The sequence below is a fragment of the Chlorocebus sabaeus genome, chromosome 17 (assembly GCF_047675955.1).
Source record: "Chlorocebus sabaeus isolate Y175 chromosome 17, mChlSab1.0.hap1, whole genome shotgun sequence".
In the NCBI taxonomy this organism is placed as follows: domain Eukaryota; kingdom Metazoa; phylum Chordata; class Mammalia; order Primates; family Cercopithecidae; genus Chlorocebus; species Chlorocebus sabaeus.
This window is the reverse complement of record NC_132920.1, coordinates 69,003,093-69,030,292: the sequence shown is the minus strand read 5'-3', so window position 1 is coordinate 69,030,292 and position 27,200 is coordinate 69,003,093. Positions and strand designations below refer to the sequence as shown.

The 27,200-nt window shown below is 35.6% G+C and overlaps 1 protein-coding gene across 3 annotated transcripts in view; it reads right to left on the bottom strand.

The window, feature by feature from the left end:
• The window catches only part of ADGRB3 (adhesion G protein-coupled receptor B3), a 734,436-nt gene that overhangs the window by 156,912 nt on the left and 550,324 nt on the right, over positions 1-27,200 (bottom strand). For all 3 annotated transcript variants that reach the window (XM_008013603.3, XM_073006121.1, XM_008013605.3), the window contains 2 exons: positions 2,336-2,462; positions 621-724 (listed from right to left, as the gene is read on the bottom strand). In XM_008013603.3, coding sequence (XP_008011794.2) covers positions 621-724; positions 2,336-2,462 — 231 coding nt within the window. The remainder of the gene's footprint in view (positions 1-620; positions 725-2,335; positions 2,463-27,200) is intronic.

Here is a 27,200-nt window from a genome sequence, read left to right as displayed (position 1 = left end):
ATTTCAACTATTGTAGAACAAAATTTTTCAATAACTTCCCCTTGTTTATGTATTTTTATGACTTCTTTTAATCAATTTGTCAAAGTCTGACTTCTTGGACACACTCAACCAACAGGCATTTTCTGGAATATAGTGGTATTATGTTAGTGCTTTAATATTATAGAAGAGTTCACTAGTTGTCTGGGACATACTAAAAGCATGTGTTTGAAACTTGAGAACTTGAGATTATATTTTTATAACAGATAAATTAATTTGACTGTACCAGTTAGACTCACAGTCTCCATAGCAATTGGGATAAATAGAAACCACATAGAGATTGAACTTGTGGTATAAGAGTACCACGCTTGGGGTAAGCAACTTGTTGAAGGCTATTAACATTTGAAATGAGAATAAAAGTTTACGTGTGTACTGTTTATTTTCTCAACTCAGGCAAATATATAGGAAAATTAGGTAAATACAATTCATTTATTATAGCTCAATTACATCAATTATAACTCTGTTGTAAAAATACTACTTTCAGTGAATTAAGAAGACAGGAGACATATAATAATTATCACATGCCTTGATTTAACTATGAGCAACTGAGCATTGCATTTCAAGTCTATCAATTGATTACTTACCTCCATAATGCTGCATAGACAACTGCTAGGGTAATCAAGGCCAAGCAAGAAAGACCACTGCCTACTATTAGGGTAACTGAAGGTGTGCCAGAGGATTCCATGATCTGTGAATTAAACAAAACAAAAAAGAAACAAATTGGTTTTTAATGAATTAAAATAACTTCTAGACTCAGCAAAGCTAACCTATCACTCAAAAATAGCCTATATAGTTGTTATAGTTACCAGATAGTTACCCATGAATCCACTCTGTTCTCACATTCTCAACCTCTAAAAATACTAATTCCAGCTTCCCCCTCTCTCCCACTGTGAAGTAATAAAGTCATTAGAGTTTTAAATAGTGGATTATGGAATATTACATCCTTATAACTTTTGAAAATCAAGACCTAAAACTACAACTTGGTCAACATTCACATGTTAAATTTTCTCTAGCTAAAATTTGAAGCATCACTCATTTTTCTTTAACTAACTGCAGGTTAGTCATTTCACAATATGATTCTTGGTAAAATTTATCTTGATCCTACCATTTACAACTCATTATGATACCTATATCTGTATACAGATACTGAAGATTTTTCAAACTTTCTCACTTTTTGACAACTTTATTCTAAGTCAAGTATTCTCACATTTAATTGTACTTCCTTGGCCTCTGAGGATATAGGAGAAAATCAAACATCAAATTTAAAACCTTTAAGTATATTTTGTGACTTTTTTTAACGGATAAAATATGTGGAGATAATTATTACAATGCCAGTATCAGTCCCTAAATACATGACCTTGAAAAATAAGCTTTCTATCTTTTAAAACATATATAAAGATTACATGCATTCACTGATCTGGAAGGTGTCTTTCCTTGGACACTTACATGATATTAATTAATTAAATTTGTTGGTTTTCATATTGTTAACATTGGGAGTTTGAAGGAATACACTTTAAGCGTGTTCTAAAACCTCAAATATGCACATCAAATTGTATTAGTTTTTATCATCAAAATTAGTAAGAAGAGTGATGCTTATTTAGGCCAAATATAAGCATAATGTCACATTTACCTGAATAATAATTGTCCAGTATTCATTCTGAGTTATATTTCCTCAAAATACAATTGATGAGAATATTATTTTTCTTTCAGACATGTACAACTGTCTCTTTCAGAAAGTATTTTTGAAAAACCATATACTACTAAGGAATAATTTTATGACAGTTCCTGACAGCCATGCTTTCATAAAAACTTCATTTGATTAACATATATATTTCTTTATTTATATTTACATCCAAGGACACTTCCAGAAAACCTGTACTGAAAATATCCAATGCAGATATGCAATGTGTTTCACTATAGTGTCTGGGGTCTTCATTCTACTACTAACAATACCTTCACAAATTCCCCAGAACATCTTTCCAGCTTTAAAATAAAGGTTAAGTTGACGATTATTTTTATTTGAAAGTTTGCAGCATATTAGTAATATGATTGGACTACATCCTTAAAACTACACTGCAGAAATTTCAAGTTAGAAGACATAAAATTGAGTAGAATTTAGTTATAGAATACCAACTAGAATTCATTCCACCAAGCTACTGTAGCTAAGGAGGAGACGAACCCAATTTTGCCACCCTGCAACATTTTTCATTTCCCCATTTAAAATGCAGTTCCCTGGAGAAACACTAGCCACAATGTCCCTGCCTTTGCATTAAAGCCGTGTTTTCTCTTTGTTACTTACTATTTCTCTAGGTTGCTGAGCCAAAATGGCGAAGGTAGAGAGACGATCACATAAGCATTTCGTATGGGATGCATCGGTAAGCACAGTTTTACATCCCTGGGTGGACCACGTTCCCAAAGACTCGTTCCTGCAAAGGGGAGTGAAGGGGGAGGAAATCGGGATAAATACGCCTGATAGCCAAATCCGTAAAGAAGAAAATGCAGTTTAATTGAGAGAGTCGTCTACTGTAATTCCTGTACAGGAAAAAAATTCTACTTGTTGTTGAACAGGATGTAATTTAGATGCATCTCCAGTAATGCAAAGCGAGAGTGGGAAAAAGCAAGCGGCAGCGGTGCGGCGTGCAAAGAGCTGTCCAGCGCCGGAGGTGCTGAAACCGGGACTAGCTCTGTCCAGCCCTCTGCGAGGAACAGCAGCGGCAGCGGCGGCAGCACGAGCAGCCGCCAGAGCGTTGGCAGCCACTTCCTATGCTCATCGGATCGTTTCAAATACTCAGGGTGTAAAGAGGCTTTTCATATTTTCCTACCAGCTCTGATTCCCGTCCCATATTTTGGACCATAAATGCTGGCTTTTAAAATGCGGATTTCTTTGAAAAGCCTGACTAAAAGGTTACATAGCTTGGATTGGGTGATAGGATCTTCTCTGCTGCTGGTTAGGGATTTTTCCTCCTTTTAGAATAGCTGCTGTGAAAATTTCACCCTGGAAACGGGAAGCAGCAGCAGCGGCATCAGCTGGTTCTGACTCTCATTGCCTTTGCCTGGTATCCAGGGGAGGGGTGGGTTTCAGACATAAGCTTCCTACTCCACACTTCACTCAGTCCAGCTCGCCTCTGACGTCCTTGACATATCTTTCCCTCAACTGCTTCTTTGCCCTGGGGCAGAAGCATTAAGCTAACCCCAAGTCCACTAAAACATTTAGAGGAATAACCCCACCCCAAAGTCCAGTAGGAGTGGGGAAGAGAGCCTGGTTCAATTTTCTCTTTGGTGTAGCCATTTAAAAGGCTAAAGCATATGGTTTATTTCTCACCCCAGCAGAACAATAAAAATGGTATCAACCTACGTCTTCTTCGTGGTGGGAGGGATGGGGGAGAACCCTTCCACCCCCAGCTGAACTACACTACAGGAAGAGAGAAAAAGAAAAAAAAAATGCTATAGAGCTCAACCAATCAACTTTATTATCATTACACGTGTTCTGTACTGAATGCACCAATTGTCACCTCCCCTCCCCCAGGCATGGAAATTCTCCAGCTAGCAAACCTGTACGTTTGTGTGTTTAAATTTCAAACCAAGTTACTATCTGTGTAAAAAATTACTTCCAAACTTTAAGAGAAAAACACATGGCTTGACGTTAATTTTGATATGGTGCTTTTGATTTTGCTTCCTCCATCTCCGAATGCCTGAAGCTATTGGGTTAAATATGCATGCAGTCTATTTCAGAGAGATTTCAATGAGACAAGTTTCTCTCTGACAGTTGAACTTCCAAGTTGAGTTACAGAATATAATTCACACTATCCTTTTTTGGTATCTACCAGCAATATATTTTTAATATTCATTATTTGATATCATTAATATTTGACTCAATATACTCTTAATTATAACTTCTCTGAAGAAGAAAATGCACTGTACTTGAAGAGAGTTAGATAAAAATTATACCTAACTTTACCCCAATACTTCTAAGTATTGGCCATTTTTGAATGTGTTAGGTCTCTTTTCTTTCTCATAATGTCATGCAACCATGCCAATTTTTTTTAAAAAAACAGTTATACTATCAACTGCAACAGTATTAAACTCTAATTCTCCCTAACTGTAGCAGCACATCAATTTACTTCATTAGCTGTCTGTCTCTTATCTTCTTGTGACAAACAGTTAAGGTCATATGAAAAGCATTTATCTCAGCTGATCAAAGTTTAAAGAAGAAAGATACACTTAAGAGAAACTGACATGTTTTAAAACATAACACCGGCATTATTCATACTGGATGGCAGCTTTACTTTAATGCAGTATCTATGCTTTCAAGTGGAGTCCAGTACTTACACTTTTCAATTATGCAGCTATGCCTAATAAATCAATTCAATATCTTAACAAGAAAAATCTTTCTGTAAATAAAACCTCTTAGGAGACAAGTTATATACTTATATCCATGTAATTAGACTTCATTACTCAAGATGATGTTAGCATCACCAAATTTTGACTGCTACATATGAAGTCTATATTCAATATCATGTTGCTAGATTCTGAAGATCATGTAAATTTTATATGACATGTTTAGAAATGTGATTCCATTTACTTTACTTTGTACAATGATTGCATTGCTGACCTGGCCCAGCCCCAGGCAAAACTGGGAAGTAAGTAATGCTGGTGTTCATGTTTCAGTCCTTCACTCACTCCAAGCATGAAATGCTTCTACTCTCACTGAGGCCCTTTTCATGCACACTTTCTTGAGGCTACATCACCTCTGTCCTTATCATTCTTTAGAACTATATTCCCTTCATTGACTTAACTAACGTACAATAGCGTCTGATTAAACTAACGTACAATAGCGTCTGAGTGAGTGAGTACAGCTTAATGTGCTTTCCCAAATTTAAAAGAAGATATATAAAACACAATACTGCATCTGCTAGGAGAAGAGCAGAATTTGGAGCAGGTAAGTAGGAGAGAAAATCTTGAGAGGTGAGGAGGGGGGTAGGTAACAACCAAGTTCTGCATTTCATCACTCCCAAGATATAAGTAAGATGTGTGATATCATTCTGATGATAAAATTTATATTGTTTCACTAAAACTCTTGGTATTTTTAAATCAAATAAAACTCATGAGTTTGTTTTTTAACTCACTAGCATACATATAACTATTATTACAAACTCTATAGTGTGTGTTGTCTGTATTTTCAAACTTTTCATGGTTTATTCCTACTGTAAAAATTTATTTGAAAGCATGGTACACATGTCTGATTGATTTCAGGGAGTCCTTGTAAAGCAAACTGATAAGTGGCAGAGCAAATGTGAAGCAAAACACCTTCTCCATTCTGCACAGAGCAAGATTTCTGAACATGTGAACTATTCCAGCAGTCACCTTATTCTTCCAAAGTCATAGTTTTGCATGCTATAACAAATGTAAATCTGTGCATTATTCTTAATTATGGAGTCTAGTTTATTATCAATAGGGTAAACAAAACAGTAAAATATACAAGAAAATTAAAGATACAAGAATAACTGATGATATCAGAAGCAAACACAGAATGATGATGCGGGCATATACATCATACCGAAAATCACATATTTACTTTTCATAGTGTCTTATCTGGGCATTAAGTCACATTTTTTCCCAAATGGTTTTCAAACGTAAGTATGTTTGCAGAAATTCCATGCAACCAGCACATTCTTTGTTGTCTACATCTACATTCACCCATGTTAGCTATTAGCTGTCATCTGTACCTCTTTTTCTTCTCCCTATTACTACTGAATTAGCCTGGCTAACAGAAGAAGCCTTTCTGTCCCAAATATTCAAAAGTACATTTCACATAAAAGAATTATGTGAAAATATAAGACACAAAATCTATTACTTTAGCTTAATATTTACTTGATGGCTTTCCCCAATTTCCTAGGAGTCTACACGGTTTCTTTTTGGATCTGAGTATTTGGTTGAGTTTTTGGTTTCATGAAGTTTTAAAACATGTGTTTATATTTTCTGGCCTTTAAAAGTAAAGGGAAAAGGTTATCAGCTTACTCCAATGAAAAGCTATTTAGTAAAAAGACTGACAGCAAAAATTCATAGGGACACATTTTAAAATTGTTTCAAGAAATCATACTTTTGATCTTTCCAAATACCAATAAAACTAGATATTCCACTTCAATCTTCTATAAAATTGTTTATTCTCTTCACAGTAAATCAGTATGTAAATTATTTATTATGAATAAGTTATACACTTTAGGAATTTTATTAACTCTTGGGATATTAGGAGTACATTTATTCAAAATCAGAATAGCTATAGCAGCATTTTTTAAAAACTTACACAGAATTTCTAACGACACTACCTTCACATTGTATGTGTACTGACAGAAAGTCATTGCTTTCCAAATCATAATAATAGTTAATTTCTAAAATTTAGGTAAATTTATATTACTTTTGGTGCATATGCCATACCCAAATGATGTATATATGGCTTTTGGTATAAATTATTCTCATAATATAGAAGGATTTTTAGTTTAGATGTGAAAATGTTCTCAATTTTGAGCAGGAACACTCTTTGAAGTTAATTTCTACTTTAAAGGACATTGCAAATATTGAGAACACTGTTTTTCCAGCAACTGTTACTATGTCAAAATATGATGAATCGTAAAATTAGAAAATTTTACTAGCAGTAACCTTATTGATCATCTAGCCCATTGGTTTTCAACACTTAATGTACATTAAAATTACCTGAAGAGCATTGAAAATTAAACCCTATGATAGGGCTTGGGATATTACTTTTTAAAATGCCCTTCAGATGATTTTAGTGTGCAGTCAGGGTTGAGAACCACTGATCTTTTCCAAACACTTAGTTTTATAGATAAAGAAAGTGAAGTGTAGTTAATTCGGAAACTTGTTTTAAGTCACAGAGTGAGAAGCAAAGCTAGGCTTTTCATTTCCAGGTGAATTTTTAATGCTAAACTTTTATTGTAATCTGTTTAAAAACAGAATGTACTGAACATGTCCTATGAAATTATAAGAAGATGTAAAGATCTCATATAGTAAACACATATTTTATGATAAAAAGAGTAACACCAACATAAAGCATATATATGCACTTCATCCACTTGGACGAGATTTAGGAGCAGGCACTTTCCCATCACCAGAAGGGACAGTTGTCATCCACTATGCTGGGCCTTGAGTTAATAGCAGTTCCTTCATACCATAACACCGGTGTTCTAATTTGTTATCTAAAAATTAACTAGTTCCAGGAATTCTCTAAACATAGATCTTCCCCTATGCTCTTCTATACCTGTTAATGCTTTCCATTCAAAACCATAATATTAGTTGATACATTCACCTTGCTTTCTTTCATTTATAAAATTAACACTCTACATGCCATATTAGAATACTAGTGCTTTTGAGAATTATGTGAACTTTGAATCCCTGACACTGTTTTTCACTTAGTAGTCTTAATAACAAATATTCAGTTCATGTAATGATTTTTTTTCCTTTGAGACAGAGTCTTGCTCTGTTGCCCAGGCTGGAATGCAGTGGCACGATCTCAACTCACTGCAACCTCTGCCACCTGTGTTCAAGCAATTCTTCTGCCTCAGCCTTCTGAGTAGCTGGGATTAATTTGGTAGAGATGGAGTTTCACTATGTTGGCCAGCCTGGTATCAAATTCCTGACCTCAGGTGATCCGCCCGCCTTGGCCTACCAAAGTGCTGGGACTGCAGGCATGAGCCACCGGCCCATGTAATGATCTTTTACCTTTTAATGGATGACTTTTAATACTGAGTTTGATCTAAACAGATTATTTTTGTTGTAATTCATTTACTGTCCTTTAGCATATAGCAGACATGTAATCTGAAGAATATCAATAGCTCTTAATAGGGTCTTCGACTTGCTTCGGTCTTCAAATATCATTTAATGATGAACTCTGTAAGATTTCAGCATCCTGTGGTGACTATGTTCAATTCAACAGTGAGGCTTGAAACTTCACTAACCAGTCAATATGTGTTTAGTATGTGCTTTTCAAATACCAGATGAAGTAGAAGACACATGAACAAAATGTAGTTAGCTTCTTAGGGAAGCTGACAGATGACTATACACAATCTAATAAAGTGTTTTCTGCCTAATTAGTTCTAAAAATTATTCCAGAAAGTGTTGTCAGTCCTCTCCTTCTATTTCAAGCCACCATCATCTCTCGCCTGGGATAATCTCTTCATTGGGTTTCCTGCCACTCACCCTCAAGTTTGATTTCAATAAAAAATTCAGAGACATCCTGTTGACAAATATGTAAACTCCACTAAAAATCGTGTCACTCCTTTGAAAACTATCAATGGTTTTTTTCTGATCTCACTCAGAGTAAAAGACAAAGGTCTACTTATAAGGGTCCTTATAACAGTCTACAAGGAATTATACTATCTGGTCTCTCATTGGCTTCCCACATTCATCTCCTAACACATGTATATTTGCCAATCACTTCCAACTGCTCTGAGCTCCTTATTGGCCTACCTTGGCATTTTGTGCTAGCTATTCCCTTGGCTCAGAATGCACTCTTCAAAAATATTCACATTACCTGTTTCCTCACATTATGTAGGCTTCTGCTTTTATGTCATCCTATCAAAGATGCTATCACTGACTATCCATCAGTAACTTCCCATTCATAGTAGGCTAAATATGGCTACAAATTACATTTAACTCTTCCCATCAAGAGGTGGAGTCTATTACCTCTTCCTCTGAATCTGGATATATGTATGGTGACTTGAATCAATCAAAAGAAGGCAGTGGAAATGATGTGTGACTTGTTAGCCTAAGTCTCAAGAGGTCTTAACGGTGTCCACTCTTCTCATCTTGAAGTGCTGCTATTATGTGAGGTAGCTCAGGCTAGCCCTACTGAGGACGAGAGACTGGCAGCAGCCACCAGACATGTTAATGAGGTCATATGCGATCATCCAGCCCCAAGTTAAACTTCCAGATAGCAACCTCTTTAATTATACCAGATGAAACTAACTGACTGAGCTCAACCCAATAGCTATGCCATAACATTTAAATCGAATAATAGTGGTTGTTGTTTTAAGCCACTAAAATTTGAAGTGACTTGTTATAAAATAGCTGATACACAATACAAGCACTTTCCAAGTGCCCTTTGCCCTTACTCTGATCTGTTGTTGCCCATTGCACTTATCACAGTTGATGTATTATATACTTTTCCATCTGTTTTTTGCCCATCTCTGCTCACTAGAATGTACATATCATGAGGACAGGTATATTGTTATGTTCACTTAGGTATTACCCGATTCTAACACAGTGCTTGACACATAGTAGGTGCTTAATAAATATTGGTTGAATGAATACCTGGTAAAATTTTGATCTGATATAGTTGGAATTTCCTACATCATTAATTCATTCATTTATTCAACAATATTTATTCATCATTAGATATGATACAGGTGCTGTGCTAGGTTATTGTGTGGACATATTAGATTTCTACTTGGCCACTTTTCAGAGTTTGAGAGCTTCACTGGAAATTATCTCACAGGTGTAGTGTCACTGCTGTTGTGTCATAAAATACACATTAAAACCAAAAATATGTCACTCTTGAGGTCAGGAACATTATTTACAAGAATGGTCATACAAGTTTTATTGCCAGTAACATCTTTTTTGCTGTTGTTTTAAATTGGAAATAGTGAGAGTAGAAAGGAGTATGGTAAGAAATAACATTAAGGAAGCCAGTCTACTAGGTTATAAATATGTATAAGTATCTTTACAGCATGATTTATTAATAATTAAAGGTTAAAATATGCTACCTGCCATCATTAATTAGTCAACAGGCAAATCATCATCACACTAGTGAAAATAGCTAACATTTTTCAGGGTCTAGTCAGTGTTAGGTGTTGTAGTGAATAACACACTTTAAAAAATTTCTTACAGTAAATACCAAGGTAAATATTATTGTTATTTCCTCTATAGGAATATGGAGATAAATTAAGGTCCTGGATCCATCCAGGATCATGAGGACCTTACAGATGAAACAGCCTAGAGTCAAAAGTTGCCTTGATATCTCAATTTCTGTAATACAGCCATGCAAGTCCTGGACTGCCTACCTTTGTTGGTGTTATTTTATGTTTAAAAGAAATAAATGGAGCCCAGAGGTTGTGACTTTCCTAAAGACATCCACCTGGTAAAGGGTCGTGCCAGGAATTGAACTCAAGTCTGTATGACTCCAAAGCAGATTCCCCTTACCCTGTTCTCTCAGTGAGGGCTAGACACAGTGACAGAGTGCAGCCAAAGTTAGGAACATACAGGAAGAGTACTCAGAAATGGTGAAAGAATACTGAGAATTAATATCTCACAGAAAATAAGTGGAGAGAATTTCACTAAAACATGATTGATCAAAGGTCAAATAAGAAAATAAAAACATGAAGCTTGAAATGGTCACGGTGGGCATGCAGGAGGCCATTGAGCCATTAAGAGCCTTAGGAAGAAGAGTTTTAGAAGAGGGGTCAGATATAAATTAGATTGCTAGAAGTTAAAAAAAGAAAGCTTGTGATATCAAAGAGTTTATCAACAAAAGTCAAAAGACTGCATGCAAGTCAGATAGCACAGAAAATTATATTTTTGTCAACTATGCTTTTACTTTGAGGTGGGAATCAATCTCCCAACAGGTTACAACGCAGATTGAAACAGTTCAGGAAGACAGAGATCATGATAGGATGTAGTGAAGATGAGAAAATAAACTCATAATTTGATTCAGAATAATGATGACAGTGTTAATATTAAAAGGAAGGAGAGACAGAAAGTATCTTCTATTGAAATTGCAAGGGGAAAAGCACAATTGCTCTCTATAAGATGGAAGAAAATTCAAGAATAAAGTTTAATTTATGTCATTTTAAGTCTTTTTTTCTCAGAAAATTTCAAAACATTTGTTTCAACCATTAAAAAATGGCAGACATTTTTTAAAAAGTGATTATTTGAGGGAATAGAAATGGAAATTTGAATAAAACTGAAGAGGAGTACTGCTATATACATTAGTTCATGGATAAATTATATGTGATGTGTTTAATAAAACAACAAAATACATTTTAGTTCTGTATGTAACTAGATTAAGAAAGATTTCCAAGGTTGTTCTTGGGTGTAGGTAGGGGAAGATCCTAAATTATTTTTTCTCTCATTTCTTTTCAAAAGACTTTAAAATGCCTTGAACATTGATCATTTGTTAATCTAAAAGCCATAAAATAATTCATTCTGTTTGTGTATTTTTTCCTTAAAAAAAAACCAAAAACAAAAAACTGTTTATCTGGGCGAGGAACCAATTTTTCGCCTACTATAATTTGCAACAGTTGAGATGCACAACCTTAATAAAGCAGAATTATTGAACTAAAATAGAGCACATTTAAACATATGTTACTTTCCACACTAGTTTTCAAGTGATCTGGACAAAAAGCCATTCCAGAGATGTGACTGGACCATTGTAAAATTTATAACATAGTGCATTCAAGATCTCACCAGTTTATATATCAACTCGCTCACTTCCTGACTCCAATGGCTTTTACTTCACAAACCTTTTAAAAATGATTAATTACAAATATGATACATTTAGAAAAATACACATGGGAAAAACATGAAATATATATTAAAAAAATTAAGAGTAATTATCTCAGGGTAATAAATTGTAGGTATTATTGTTTGCTCTGTTATGTTTTTATACTTTTCCACGTTTACAGTGTAACTATATTACTTCTGCAATCTGAAAAAAAAATTCCTTTGAGATTCAAAAAAAAAAAAAAAAAAAACCGCCAAGTGCAATGGCTCACACCTGTAATCTTAACACACTTAGGGAGGCTGCAGTGGACAGATTACTTGACGCATGGAGCTTGAGACCAGCTGGGTAACATGGTGAAATCCTGACTCTACTAAAAATACAAAAATTATCCGGGCATGGTGGTGCCTGCCTGTACTCCCAGCTATTTTTGAGGTTAATGTAGGAAGATCTCTTGAATCTGGGAGGTCAAGGGTGCAGTGAGCTGAGGTCACGCCACTGCACTCCAGCCCCTGGGTGACAAAGTGAGACTCTGTCAGAAGAAAAAAAAAAAGAGAGAGAGAGAGAGATTCAAAAAAATTATGTAAAATAATACCAAACTAACACAGGCAGCTATTTGTATTTTACACTTTTTTCCTTTCATTACTTTTGAAATTATAATTATGATGTCTCTTGGCTATACCTGACTGAGTCATGCTTTTAGCATGGGATCATCGGTTAGTTTGCTTTCTAAGTTAAAAATCTGAGCACGTGCCTGCAATGCTACCCCAAAATGGAAGGACAATGCTCAAAAATAACTGTTGAGACATCAGTTAAGGGTTAAGCTTAATTCACCAAAAATTCTGCTTCATTAGTTCTGGGATGGGGCCAGAAATATGTGATTTTGATATCAGAGTCATTAGTTTCAAGAAACAGAAATTTTAACTCTTGAGTCAATCATACTTCAAAATTGTGATTAATCATTGCCTACATACAAAATGCAAAAATAAGGGTTCATTGGACTTTTATATAGTTTAAACAACAATTTGAGTCAAACGATATTCTTAGAATTTTGAAAATGGGAGTCCTGAGTATTACAGGAATGTTTCTTTGTTAGCTTCCTTAGTGTACTATGTGCAATTTGGGAACTCAAATATTAGTTGCAGAGAGGAAGTAGAGATGGGTGGAGTAGCTGCACGAAATATTACTATATGCAAGCACTTTGAAATGAAATAAAGTGATCCCCATAAGAAAAACTGGATTCAATTAAAATGTAAACTAGGAAAATAATTTGTTCACCTTAAACTAAGTGGTTCATAATCATATATATATTAAACTAACATTAATTTTGCAACAATTCCAATATCACTCATATGAAACTATTGAAATCTTTTTAAAAAATCAATATTTCAGCATTGCAGTGTTCAAAGTGAAAAAGCTCATTCAATAAAAGCCAGCTGCAAATGTTTTGTACCTACTCAATAATAGAAATAAATACATTCACCAAATCAAAATTTGAAATAATGGCTTCAGCAAATATTAGATAATATTTTCTTTTCATTGTTTTTTTCTTCAATTGAAATTACTTTAGATTTACTTGTGATCAATTTCAAAAATCTTGCCATTTTCCCATCTTTTTACATGATCTATATGATCTATGAAATAAATATCTTTGTTCTGCATATAATCTTTAAATTGAATTTTACTTTTAAATCCCAGGTGTGATAATAAGAAACTTGGCTTCTACACAACCACAGTGCTGTCATCAGGACATCACCAGCCTAACCTGGGATCCAGAGTGCTCATTTATAAAACTAGCCAGTTGCATGCTCTATCTACTTTATAGGAATATCGTGTTGATAAAAGTCAAGATAATGAATATCCTGGACAAACATTTATTTAGTGGTTGTATGGGCAAGACATTATTAATAAGGATAAAAATATTTTCTCTGCAAATTGAAAGTTCTATATAAATGCAACATATTATCATGATGATCACCTGTACAATGATTTTTGACAAGAAAGCCATGTCAGAGGGGTTAAGTGACATGAACCAGATTATCCATCAAGGATTATCCCTCTTACGTTGGCACCATAACATTTCCAGGTTTGAGAGGAGAATACCTGAGTCCACATTTAGAAGACTCAAATTTAAGAGAAATAAAATAATTAATGTACTCCATGAAGAAATAAGGAAATGTAATGAATTGATTTTCACCATGAATTTCTTTTTTTCTTACTGTTAAGACTTTAAGAAGTTAAAATGGAACTCTGGATAACCAAATCTTTTGGCATCAGCTAAACCACATACTGTTTTTAAGTCATGGGTGGCCAGTAAAATATGAAAAGAAAAATTATGTGCTACCAAAGTGAAGAATTCATATATTCTGGCATGAAATGCAAAGAAAATAATCTTCCTATCTTCTAAACATTACCATTGCCAAGAAATTATCAATGGAAACCTTCCACTCAGAACACCTTCTTTGTAAATTATGAGTATTTAAAATAAGTGCACTGAGAAGTATAGTCAAAAAGAACCATATATGAAAATCCACAAAACTAGTAATTTCTATAAACGTCTGGCTTTGGGGAAATCTGAAGAGAAACCTCTGTTGTAAGAGGCCATGAATTACACACTGCCTATAAAACAATAAGATGTTAGGCAAACGAGGGAAGAGTAGCTGCTTCAGTTGACAAGAGTACAGAGAAACACTGTCCTAAGGTTCCAGAACACCCTGTATCGCCCACTTGGCCAGACAGTCATTTGCCAGGTTACTTACTGTTTCAGCTACATGGCAACTACACCAGACAGTAGCAGTGGAAAAGTAATAGAAGTCTGTGCATACTTCCTCAATAATAGCACATGCAGAAACGATAACAAAGAGGAAAGAATGTCTTTAAATGAATTTTGTAGTATGGCATTTCCTAAATACAGTGCAAGTTGATATTTAAATTCCAGTAAAAGATCTGAAAGGGCAATATTCTTTTTTTTAAAATTATCATTATTATACTTTAAGTTCTAGGGTACATGTGCATAGCATGCAGGTTTGTTACATATGTATACTTGTGCCATATTGGTGTGCTGCACCCATCAACTCGTCAGCACCCATCAATTTGTCATTTACATCAGGTATAACTCCCAATGCAATCCCTCCCCCCTCCCAGCAATATTCTTTTATGAACGTATGGGTAGATAAAATTAAGGCTTTTATGATGCTGATTTAGACACCCTAAAATACTGACTGTCACAATTTAAAGAATAGGAAATTCTGCTTTAACTTCATACATTTGAAAATTTATATAAATGTTTTAGTGCCTCTTTTGTGCTAGGGACAGTACGAGGCATTGGGATTGCATAGATTAGAAGATAAACATAGTCCCTTTGCTCAAGTGTGGTGTGTAGACAAATATGCAGCTTGTCCACTAACAGCCCCAATTAAGAAATCTGAAATCTATAACCCAATCAGAAATTGTTGCGGTGTGGATAGTGATTCAGTGATAAAGGGGAAGAATGCATAATTCCATTTCTCAAAAAGCTTGAGAAATACACATTGCCATGTATTTAAATAAATACATACTCCATCTTCCTATCAAGCTGTTACTCCTTTGAACTATTACTTCTTAATATGTTAATAAGAGAAGCAGTTTGAAATTTCTTGAAGGGCAGTACTGAACCCTCCATGGCGTAATTAACATTTTAATGAGCAGTGAAGGCCTTTCCTGTTTTGGATCTCAACTGTGTGTCTCCTGAGTGGATCTCAATCTGTTGAGCTCAGAGAATGAGGTGATTCTATCCTAGTGAGATTTTAAATAACAGTAGATCAAACAGGCCACAGTTTCAGCCTGCTACTGCTCTCTCTTTGGTTGGAAAGTTCTCTTATATTCTAATGTACCATGCCAGAGTCCAGTAACTAGCTTTCAGCTCTCATTTCTTTTTTTGGTATGCACAGAAACTGTACGCATACAGTCACAATCCAGGAGTGGCTAATTTTTAGTAACTGACCAAGTAATTGCAAGTTCTCTTTATTTACAAGGTATAGTAGCTAACTGCTATTTGGAGACAGAACAATTTGAAGAAGAAGCATTGGATAATGCTTGTAATTTAATTATTTGCAAATCAAGCTTTGCCTAATACACCAAAGGTACTAAACGTCTTCATTGGAGACAAGTTTGAAGGTCATTAAAAAGCTATTTGTTTTGAGATTTCAGAAAGCAAAGTACCTAAAAAAATGGTCTAATGGACAGAAAAAACTTTTATTCCCAGATAAAATCTCCCCAAAACATTAAAAACCAATATCCTTATTTTCATTACTAGGCAAAAGAAGAAGAAGAAGAAGAAGAAAAAAAAAAAACTCGCATGAGAAAAGTTCCCGTGTGAAAGCTTCAAGCATCTTAAAAATGAGGCTTATAATGGAAAAGCCTTCTCTGTCATAATTAATATAGCATCACTAATATAAAACCCAGCCTGCTTCTCCTGCCTTTATAACTCATTTCTGACTACTGCAGACCCATTACTATAATGTACATTACACATAGAGCACAATATAGTTTATATTATTATTTAAGGTAAAGGATGTTGAATGTAAGGGAATTTTGACACTGATTCCTTGGTGATAAGAATGCATAGCTCAAGTTTTCTTTAAGTTGTGAGCATTAATAATCCACATAGATACTGAAGTAGTTCAACCACTACTTTAAATTTTGCTTACTGATTCAGTCATAAAACCAAGGACATCATGTACATTTACCTGTGAGTTACATAATCTTTTAGCAAAGATTTAGCAAAGTTGCAAACTCTAGTTGTGTTCCTTGTGTCCTTCAGCTCTGTTTTTCTCTTACCCCATAGCCAAGAATATATACACATGTGTATATATATACACACACACATATATATGCACATATATACATATATACACACACATACATATACGTGTGTGTATATTTTTAAGTTAAAGCACAGAAATGTCTACCATGTTTAGTTGATTGATTTTATGAAGAATGGTTGTCATATGGTGTCTGTTACTGATATAAAGTTCATCTGGAGAAGAATACTCCAAGTTCTCCAAAAAGAATCAGGCATCAATACAATGCTCCAGGATATAAACAACCAATTTTTGTAGCCAACTACCTACGATGCATAGAAAACCCTAGAAATTCCAAACTTTTCCTAGTGAAGAAACATTGAGAAAGACTGGTACAAAGATTGTTTATTCTCAGGGTAGCACATAAAATTTACTTTACTAACAGCACAATTTTCGTCTTTGCAATTTCAAGATAAAGGAACAAATTACCTATGTTCAAATTTTACTAATTTAAGCTATCCTATATATTTTCAATGTCCTAGAGTTTAACTGTGACCACTCCAAGGGACAGACTCAGATTTAAAGAACAGCTCTGGGAAGGGAAGTACAGTAACTACATTGTGGAGCAGTAGTTTTATATTCCTAAGGTGGCTTCTGTACTGTTTTACACATGAGAGAAATACTGACAGAAATTTATGGCAGGTCCAAGTGAAAGTGATGATATTCCATGAAATAAATGCAGTTTTAAGAAAATATTTAAGAACTCAGTAGTTGTACAGAAAATCCATTGTGTGTGACCCCATAAATTCTCATTGGCTTCAATTTTCTCTACCGACTACAACTTTCATTCTCTTCCTAAGGTATCTTTACCTAATTAGGCTCCTTTTGCTACCACACTTGCAGAACAAAGCCTCCTATAAAAACACACAGATTCTCTATAGAAAGTCAAGCACAAAGAACAGGAACAAGAAGAACTTGCTTTTTCAGTCTGCTGGGTATATTACAGTAGTTTGGTGAGATTTCTCTTAGGTCGTTAATGCAGATGTCCTTAAAGTAACTTATCCTATTAGTATCCCTGATAATTAGATGACAATATAGAAAAGACTATTGTTCACAATTACGCACCTTCTCCTCTTCTGCCTCTTCCCAGAGTGTCAAAGACTGAAGTGATTCCTGTTTATATATCCACACTGGACAGAATCTGCCAAGGGCTACAGTTTATATAAAATTATGATGTGAATGGGACATTATAGATGGAAAAATTTTGCTAATGGAGTCTAAGATTGGACTGTTATTTAAAATGTGAGTGGCTCCTTTTGGTACCAGAATCAGTTCTGACATTAATGGGTTCAACATATTCAACTTTACATATTTATAGACCACTTTGGAGGAAAGGTTTCATATTAATATAAGAATGACTTCTTCTTTTTTTTTTTTCTTTTCAGTGTAAGGCTTGAAAGGTTTTGATATTTTTTTGTCAGCTGGAGATAAGGCTTTTACATGTTCACCAGAAGATGTTAATGTTATATGCAAAAAGAAGTATATCTCAAGACCTCCCAGATATGAGAGCCTTGTATCCTTATTTAAGAGTGAGCTATTCTGAGGCAAGCTCCTCATCACCTATATCATACCCATTTTGTTTTTTAAAAAACTGAATACCTCTCTATCTAAAAAGGTGGGGGGAAATGCTATAGCTTCATTACTCTTAATTCTGTCCAGTTCACATCTCACTCTCAGATCTACATCAGGGAGGACTCAAGGACAGAGGCTCTTCAATCTGACAGCCAAAGGGGTTATGAAGGGAAGCAAATCAGGATTTTTAATCCTTCTATAGCACAAAGGAGAGAACACGCTTGACATCAAATTATTAATCTCCCATGGCATCTTTCAGGTAAATCTAAGTCCCTGCCTGACTAGAGTTGAGATGTGCTGCAGTCCATGGGGCTGGGCGACACCCTGCTTCCTTTCCTTGCAGCCAGGCCACCTTGAGCAGAGCACTGCATTCTTGCTGTATCACGCAGCCTTCCTTACCAGCCACGTTACTGAACTATAGATAATTTATGACTGCAACACTCAGTAATAAGGGGCAGAAAAGCAGATGCTCAAGGCCAGGTTTTGCCAGTTTTATTCTGTTGCCTACCACATCACAAAAATCTTTTTTCTCCCATACAAGTTTTATTTGCAATCATTATACAGATTTATCTTAGAGATTGGGGTAAAAAGGGCAGTATCTCAGACATTTCCTCCAGTACAAGTACTGATAAGAACTCTCTGCTTTTTGGTGACTACTGCCAGGACCTCAGCTTGGCCTCCAAATGACTGACTGTTAACAAGGACCACACTCTCTTGTCTCCAGAGTCATCTTTATTTAAGACTCTTTTGGGTAAGGCATCTGCACCACCCACTCAGGACGCAAAGAAACTGAAGGTCCCTTTTCTCACATTCATTCAGCTGGACTTGATCCAGAGTGGCTGAGAGGAAACATGATGATTTATATACTCCTATTGTTTCAACAATAAGAATCAAGCCTCCTAAGTGTCTTCCCTTTTTCCTCAATAAGCCCCTTCCTGGTTTCTGAACAAGACAGGTTGCAGGTAGGACAGCATTCAGGAGTGGGAGTTGTGTGGGCAGCTCTGTGCCCTCTTCATCTCCAAATCTGAAGGCATGCAGTTCCTCTCTTTATCCAGATTGACAGATTATTTCATCATTCCACTGAAGACTACCATTTAAAATAAACAGCAACACCACTGGGACCCGATGTCCCTGAAAGCTAATCACTGTCACTCTACAACCAATGGTCAGCTTCTTTCTAGTTATTCTGTCCAAACTGATTCTTTCTGCCTTGGGGGATTTTCCAGAGCTCTCCAGGCTATTTTTCTGTTTCTGTGGAACTGAACCCCTGGGGCTTCTTTTTATGTGTTCTTGGAATGGTTTTGCTCTGAAGATAGCTCAGTGTTCTCTCTCTCCTCAGGTCGCTCACAGTGGATTCTGTGGTTCGAGACTTTTTCACACTCCTAGTTTTACCTGTGGGTGTTGCTCTGTGTTTAGTTTAGCCTTACATTTGTTCTTCCTTTCTTCTGGGCCCATGGCAACAGGAGTGGCTTCTTATAACCCCAATCAGGCCCTGTAGGTAACCTTTCCCTTAACAAGGTGTTAAAAGCCCTTCAAATTACATTACTTAGCTTTTTGATAGAAACCTTAATCCTAAATCAGTTTTAGGTAAATTTTCTCACTAATTCTAGGTATTCAAATACAAATGGCCCCAAGCAATAGCCTTCAGAGATGGAAAGTAGTTTGTTCAGACCTATTAGGGTATTTTAATCAAGTAAATTCTTTAGCCTAGGGCTTTTCATCCATCCATCCACTTAATAAATAAAATGCCTACCTATTGCCAGGCAATTACTAGGATTTTGGGAAGATGAAAATGATACTCTGCCACCAAAACCATTATACTATTTAAAATAAAGCCAGTATTTAGTAGCAGCCAAAAAATATGCTATGTAGAATATACACTTATTTAGATTATAATCTCCTAACCCAATGGAAGACGAAAAACCAAGTTTGTGTCCTAGCAAGTAGTCAAGGTAGATAGGAGATGTGAATTTATACTAACAATCTATGTCAACTGTGGAAAAGAATTAAAGGAGTTAGCAACATCCAGTTTGAAGATTATTAGGACCTAAGAAATTTATTTCATTGTGTGGAAGACAACCACCCACCCTTCTCCTTCTCTAACAAGCCAGAGAAATTTGGTTTTAACTACAGGAGGAGACCTTTAAGTCAGCTGTAAGAACATTATTATGAGAGAATGGACAAAGCCACAACTAATAGACTTTGGATTTTTTTTTTTTTTTTTTTTTTTTTTTTTTTTTTTTTTTTTTTTTAAACCTGTCCCTGAAGTCTTTGAAATTTCTCTAATGAGAATTGTGGGATAGGCTACATTGGATCTCTTATATGTCGTATAACTCTTTATTCAAACAAAAAAGGTTGAATTTAGCTAATATTTTCCTGAAAACACTTCACTTTTGAAAGCAATGGATATTTCATAAAAGGACTGAGTTATCTATAGAGATATATCTATCTATATCTATCTACACACACACACATACACACACACACACATTTCTGTTCATTTTGTCATCTTTTCTTCCTTTTTTAAAGCTAAAACTATGAAAAAGAGAAAATGGGAACTAGAATGTATATTTTCTTTTTAACATTTTATTTCGAAATAACTTTAGAGATAAAATGTAAAAATAGTACACAGATATCCCCTTCACTCAGCTCTTCTTCTATGTTAATTTGACATAACCTTAGTACAATTAATGTTATAAAGTTAAAATTAGCACATACTATTAACTAATCTTTAAACCTTCAAAATCCAATTGTATCTCTCATGTCCTTTTTGTGACACTGCATCTACTGCAGGGTTCTGTACTGCATTGCCATGTCATCTCCTCAATGTCCAATCTGGGACAGTTCTCAGTCTTTTTCTTTCATGACTTTTACAATTTTGAAGACTATTTACCACTTATTTTGTAGAATGTCCCTCAATTTAGGTCTGCATGTGTTTTTGCAAGAGTAGACAGAGAGACAAAGGGTACACATTTTTGACAGGGGTATCACAGGAGTGATGTTTTGCCTTTCTTGGCACATCATATCAGGAAGTATATGCTATGCATAGGTCTTGTTCCTCACTAGATGATGTTAACTCTCATCTTTGCTAAGGTAGTGTCTGCCAGGTTTCCCTACTTTTTCAATTTGTAATTTAAAAAGTATATTTTAGGAAGATGTATTTTCTTTTAAGAATTTGAGCTTTTTAAAATTAGGTTGGTGCAAACGTAATTGTGAGTTTTGCCATTACTTTTAATGGTAAAACCGCAATTACGTTTGCACCAACCTGATAGAAATTGAGACACGGGCAATTGTGGGGGATCTCTTTTAGGGCTAGAGAGCTTCTTATTCCCTCCTGACACCCAGCATGCTTCAAAGTCATTTATCCACAGTCTAACAGGACTCTGTTCACCTTAATTTTAAACCTAAGTAGATTTGGGGGATCAAGTCTTTACAGCTAATATCACCAGTCTGGTTGTTGTTTTAGTCACTTTCGTGGTTGATCTTTGCCAGAAATTTCTTCCTTTAATAAAACACAGCTCTTGAATATAGTACCTGTCCCCAGATTTTCTGCAGTCTGTTTTGCCTGCTAGGAAAATAAAATAGATCTGAATCAGCAGAGACAGAGGATGCCTTAACTCTACAGTGGGTCAGGCAGCACTGACTACAATACTCAAGGACTTCTGAAAACCCATGTCAGATACCTCATATAGTTATTTATTACTAAGCTGATGCCTCAGTGCAACATCACACCCAGCTGACACCTCTTCCAGCTGACAATTGTAACAAAAAGGGAACTAAAGAGTTTTCATATTCCTCATGCACATTCCTGTCCATCACTGTGTGCCTTTGCTAACGCTGTTCGTTCCTCTCCTCTACCCCTGCATGGGATATTCTTCCCCAGTTCAGGTCAAATACCTTCTTCTCTATAAAACTTTCCTTAATATTTTACACCCAGGGATGCCCAGGGCTGCTTGTGTTCTGATAGCTATTTTTATATGTCATTTATAAATAGCATATTGTATAGTGGTTAGTTATTGAGGTCACTTTCTCCCCTACTCAATTTTTAGGTCCTTAACATCAGAGACCATATTATTCTATTTGGAACCACAATATAAAGCTTTTAACATATTGGGTGGTAAATGAATGTTCATTGAGCAAAGGAGGTAAAAACTTGGAATATAGTAAAATAGTAAATGTTGTATCATATTCTCTCTATCAATCTATTTATTGATCCATCTATCTAATCTAGCTTTACCCTTCTAGTTACAGAAAGATTTAAGGTGGCATTTGAACATGTACAATAAAAGATAAAAATAATATTAAACAAAAATAGATATGAAAAAGTAGAAGTAGGAGGAAGGAGCCAGGAGTGTATCAAGCAAAACGCATGTTGTACTGCCTGTACTTTTGCTAGAGATGGAATCTAAATAAAGCCTGTGATAAATATGGAAAAATAGTTTTCAAAATGTCAGGAAACCCATGGGACTATACTGTATAGCCACAGAATGTTCTCTGTGGGAATTTCCCTACCCAAAAGCCAATGTATAGCCAATATTAATTTCTAAAATTAAAATACAGGAATAATCCTGAATCATTCAAGAGTATTTCATGATTGCCAGTCAAGGTTTACTGAAGCAATGCACATACCAGTTTTTGTTTAATTTTGTGACTTTTGGAACTAAGCACCTTTGGAACCAGAGAAATAGGTAGGTTACCCATAAGGTAAATATAACGTGAGAGTGAAGTGCAAACTAATTCTCCTATTTGTTGAATGTTCTCATTCCTAGAATTTATAGGGAAGAAAATTATGTTCATTTGAAAGATTTCTGAAGCCAAGTGGGGAGAGTGATATAGAAACAAATACTTGAATTTGTTCATGTGCATGAACTTTAATTTTGTGCTAAGTATTCACAGTCTTCACAAAATAAAGTGATGTCTTTTATAAAATGAATAAAAGTTCATGTATAACTGCACTAATGTATCTCATCAGATTTGTAGGCTAAACTGAAATATTATGTGATCATATTACAGGAATACTTGTCAAGCTATGCATCAGCTTCGTTACAAAAGATAATATTTTTTCCTCTCACTCCTCTTTATACACTTGAAACTAAAATAATGTCTGTTACCTCCTATCACCTTTCTACTGCTGAAAAGAGATGTCATAGGTCCACAGATCGAGAAAGTTCTATAATAAGCAAGATAAAAAGCTGGTTCTGACTTGCTGATAAAGGTTACATGCAAAGACCCTTAATCAAACACTACCCATTCCTCTTTTCTAACACATTAAGTTTTCTTACCAAACCAGTAGTTTCATTGTCTGCAGTGGGATTTTAAATAGGAATAACTGGCCAATTAAATATTTCAAATATTCTGGCTACCAAATCAAGGAAAGAACAGGATAATCAAGCAGTGCAATTTGATGAATGTCTGGAGGAATAAAAGAAAAGGTCATGTTTCAGTTTTTACTGGGGATCCTTTTTTTTTCTTTTAAAATAAAACTTTTATGGAAAAGATACATTGAATAATCATCTTTAACCTTAAAATGTTTTTGAAAATTGTGTAAATTAGCTCTTTTGTTGGGTCATCTTTAAAAACATTCAGTGCTCCACATAAAATGGGAACTCAATAGTGTGGTCTGAATTACTCTTAAATAAACAGTCTTGTGTTTCTCCCATTTCAGGCTAAATGAACTTGTGTATCCACTTTAATTTTTTAAAATGTAGTTCTGTGTGATTTATGTTTCCACAAATTCAGGAAAGCTAATTAGAGGGCAATATTAGAAAAGGCCATCATAAAACACGTATCACAGGCAAATAAGCAACAAAAATGAGTTTTGATGTCTTTTCAAATGCTGTACTGTTCAGTGAGGTTACAGTAACCTTATTTGATTTCCTACATATTCATTATGCTAATACTGAAAATTAATTATGTTCTTACATCAGAATTTATGGAAGTCAGAAAATATTAAACTTCTTATAAATTTGAGAGTAAAACTAAGTCCACTAAATCAAATAATAAAGTATACACTTGAGCTTATGTCTCTTCTTTATACATTTCTCTGAATTATGTAATATCTAAACATTTATTTTATAATAAAAAAATGCTAGACTATGTAAAATACATGTGGTTGTAATCCATACAGAATTGGTTATGAAAGATGAAACAGTGGATAGCAGTATAATTTTGTGGTTTGGAGATGGGTATGGAGTCGTCTATTCATATGTTCAACAAATAATATCCCAAGCCAAGTTTTAGTCCCTGGGAATATAGCTGTAAAAGTCCCTGGCCATACATTTGAGTGAGAAGCAGATGATAATATAAACTAATAAATATCTTATATAATATAAACCAGAGGAAGATAAGGAAATAGTGACAGGGAAGGTCCAGAGCTTCTACTTGCTTGAGTTGGCCTCTTTCAGCTCAGTTGTTACATTTTTTATTATATTTTTCTACCTGATAGTGTTCTTGCAGCACATGAAATATTATAATACAGGTAACTTTTTTAGGTCTTACTTGGCACTAGATGCAAAAAAAAAAAAAAAAAAAAAAAAAAGCTTAAAGATATATAGGATTAAGGGATTAAGTTTGGTAGAAAAGCCCAAATCATATTGTCTTTCATCTACAATCTGAAGAAAGGTGACCCATAGCTTGTATGATATTCCACTGCATCAGGGGTAGAGATTCCCTTTCTTTTATTGGCTCTATCATGCATGACCTCCAATTCAGGCCTCAAGATGACTGACCCAGCTATAGATTGCCCACCTTCATTCTAGCAAGCGGGGAAAAATAAAAGAAAGAGAACTTTCTCCTTTCCTTAAGAGTATGTCCTGAAAGTCACATACATAACTTCTGCTTATATTTCATTGACTAGGCAGATTAAAAAGGCAGGGAGGCTGGGTGCTATGGTTTGAATGTCCCCTCCAAAACGCATGCTGAAATTTATTTGCCATTGTAACAGTGTTGAGAGATGGGACCTTTAAGAAACGATTAGGTCATTGGCTGGATGTGATGGCTTATGTCTGCATTCCCAACACTTTGGGAAAGCAAGGCAGGAGGATCACTCGAGCCTGGGAGTTTTAGACCACCCTGGGGACCCAGTATGACCCCATCTCTACAAAAAATTAAAATGTATGTGATGGTTAACATTGAGTGTCAACTTGATTGACTTGAAGAATACAAAGTATTGATCCTGGATATGTCTGTGAGGCTGTTGCCAAAGGAGATTAACATTTGAGTCAGTAGGCGGAGAAAGACAGACCCACTGTTAATCTGGATGAGTCTAATCAGTTGCCAGTGTGGCTAGAATATAAGCAGGCAGAAAAATGTGAAAAGAGAGACTGGCCCAGCCTCCAGGTCTACATCTTTCTCCCATGCTGGATGCTTCCTGCCCTTGAACATCAGTTTTGGAACTCAAACTGGCTCTCCTTGCTCCTCAGTCTGCAGACGACCTATTGTGGGACCTTGCGATCATGTGAGTTAATATTTAATCAACTCACCTTTAGAGAGAGAGATATATATATAAAATAATCATATTTTATATATATATGTCATATGTCATATATATATGAATATATATGACATATGACAGATACATGAATATATGGTATATATGATATATATATGAATATATGTATATATGATATACATGATATATATGAATATGTAGATATATATGATATATATGAATATGTAATATTCCATTAGTTCTGTCCCTCTAGAGAACCCTGACTAATACAGATTTTGGTACCAGGAGTGGTTCTAGAGGAACAGAATATTAAGAATGGAGTTCTTTCATTGGTTTTGGGGTTTTTGGAGTTGGCTGCTTAATATGGCTAGACCTCAGAATGCTAAGAACTCTTCCTCTAATAGTATGGAGAACACTAATAATCCTTGGTATGAACTGTTTAGAGAGTTATGCAAAATAAATGCATTTGATTTATCCTGATTCTTTGCTCGTGAGAGGCAAGAAGTTTAGTGACTCTATACATAATAGCTTTGACCATATGTGGAGAACCAAAGAACATCTTCTGGTACCTGGTATGTAGCCATTGACTTGGTAAATGCCTATTTCTCTATTTCTGTCCATAACACCCACCAGAAGTAATTTGCCTTCAGCTGGCAAGGCCAGCAATACACCTTTACTCTCCTACCTCAGGGGGCATCAGCTCTCCAGCTTTGGGTCATAATCTTATTCGGAGAGACCACAATTGCTTTTCGCTTCCACGAGATATCACATTGGTCCATTACATTGATGACTTTATGCTGACTGGATCCAGTGAGCAAGAAGTAGCAAACACACTGGACTTATTGGTGAGACATTTGCATGCCAGAGGATGGGAAACAAATATGACTAAAATTCAGGGAACTTCTACCTCAGTAAAAATTCTAGGAGCCCAGTGGTGTGGGGTCTGTTGAGATAGTCCTTCTAAGGTGAAGGATAAGTTGCTGCATTTGGCCCCTCCTACAACCAAGAAAGAGGCACAATACCTAGTGGGCCTATTTGGATTTTGGAGACAACATATTCCTTATTTGGGTGTGTTACTCTGGCACATTTATCAAGTGACCTGAAAGGCCGCCAGTTTTGAGTGGGGTCCAGAATAGAAGAAGACTCTGCAACAGGTCCAGGCTGCTGTGCAAACTCCTCTGCCACTTGAGTCATATGAGCCAGCAGATCAAATGGTGCTTGAGATGTCAGTGGCAGATAGGGATGCTGTTTGGAGCCTTTGGCAGGCCACCATAGGTGAATCACAATGGAGGCCTCTAGGATTTTGGAGCAAGGCCCTGCCATCTCCTCAGAAAACTAATCTTCTTTTGAGACAGAGCTCTTGGCCTGTTACTGCGCTTTGGTGGAAACTGAATGTTTGACCATGGGTCATCAAGTTACCATGGAAACTGAACTGTCTATCATGAACTGGGTGCTTTCTAACCCATCAAGCCATAAAGTGGTTTATGTACAGCAGCATTTCGTCATCAAATGGAAGTGGTATATATGTGATTGGGCTTGAGCAGGTCCTGAAGGCACAAGTAAGTTACATGAAGAAGTTTCTCAAATGGCCATGGTCTCCCCTCCTGCCACCCTGCCTTCTCTACCCCAGCCTGCACTGATGGCCTCATGGGGAGCTCCCTATGATCAGTTGACAGAGGAAGAGAAGACTAGGGCCTGCTTCACAGATAGTTCTGCATGATATGCAGGCATCACCCAAAAGTGGACAGCTGCAGCATGACAGCCCCTTTCTAGGACATCTCTGAAGGACACC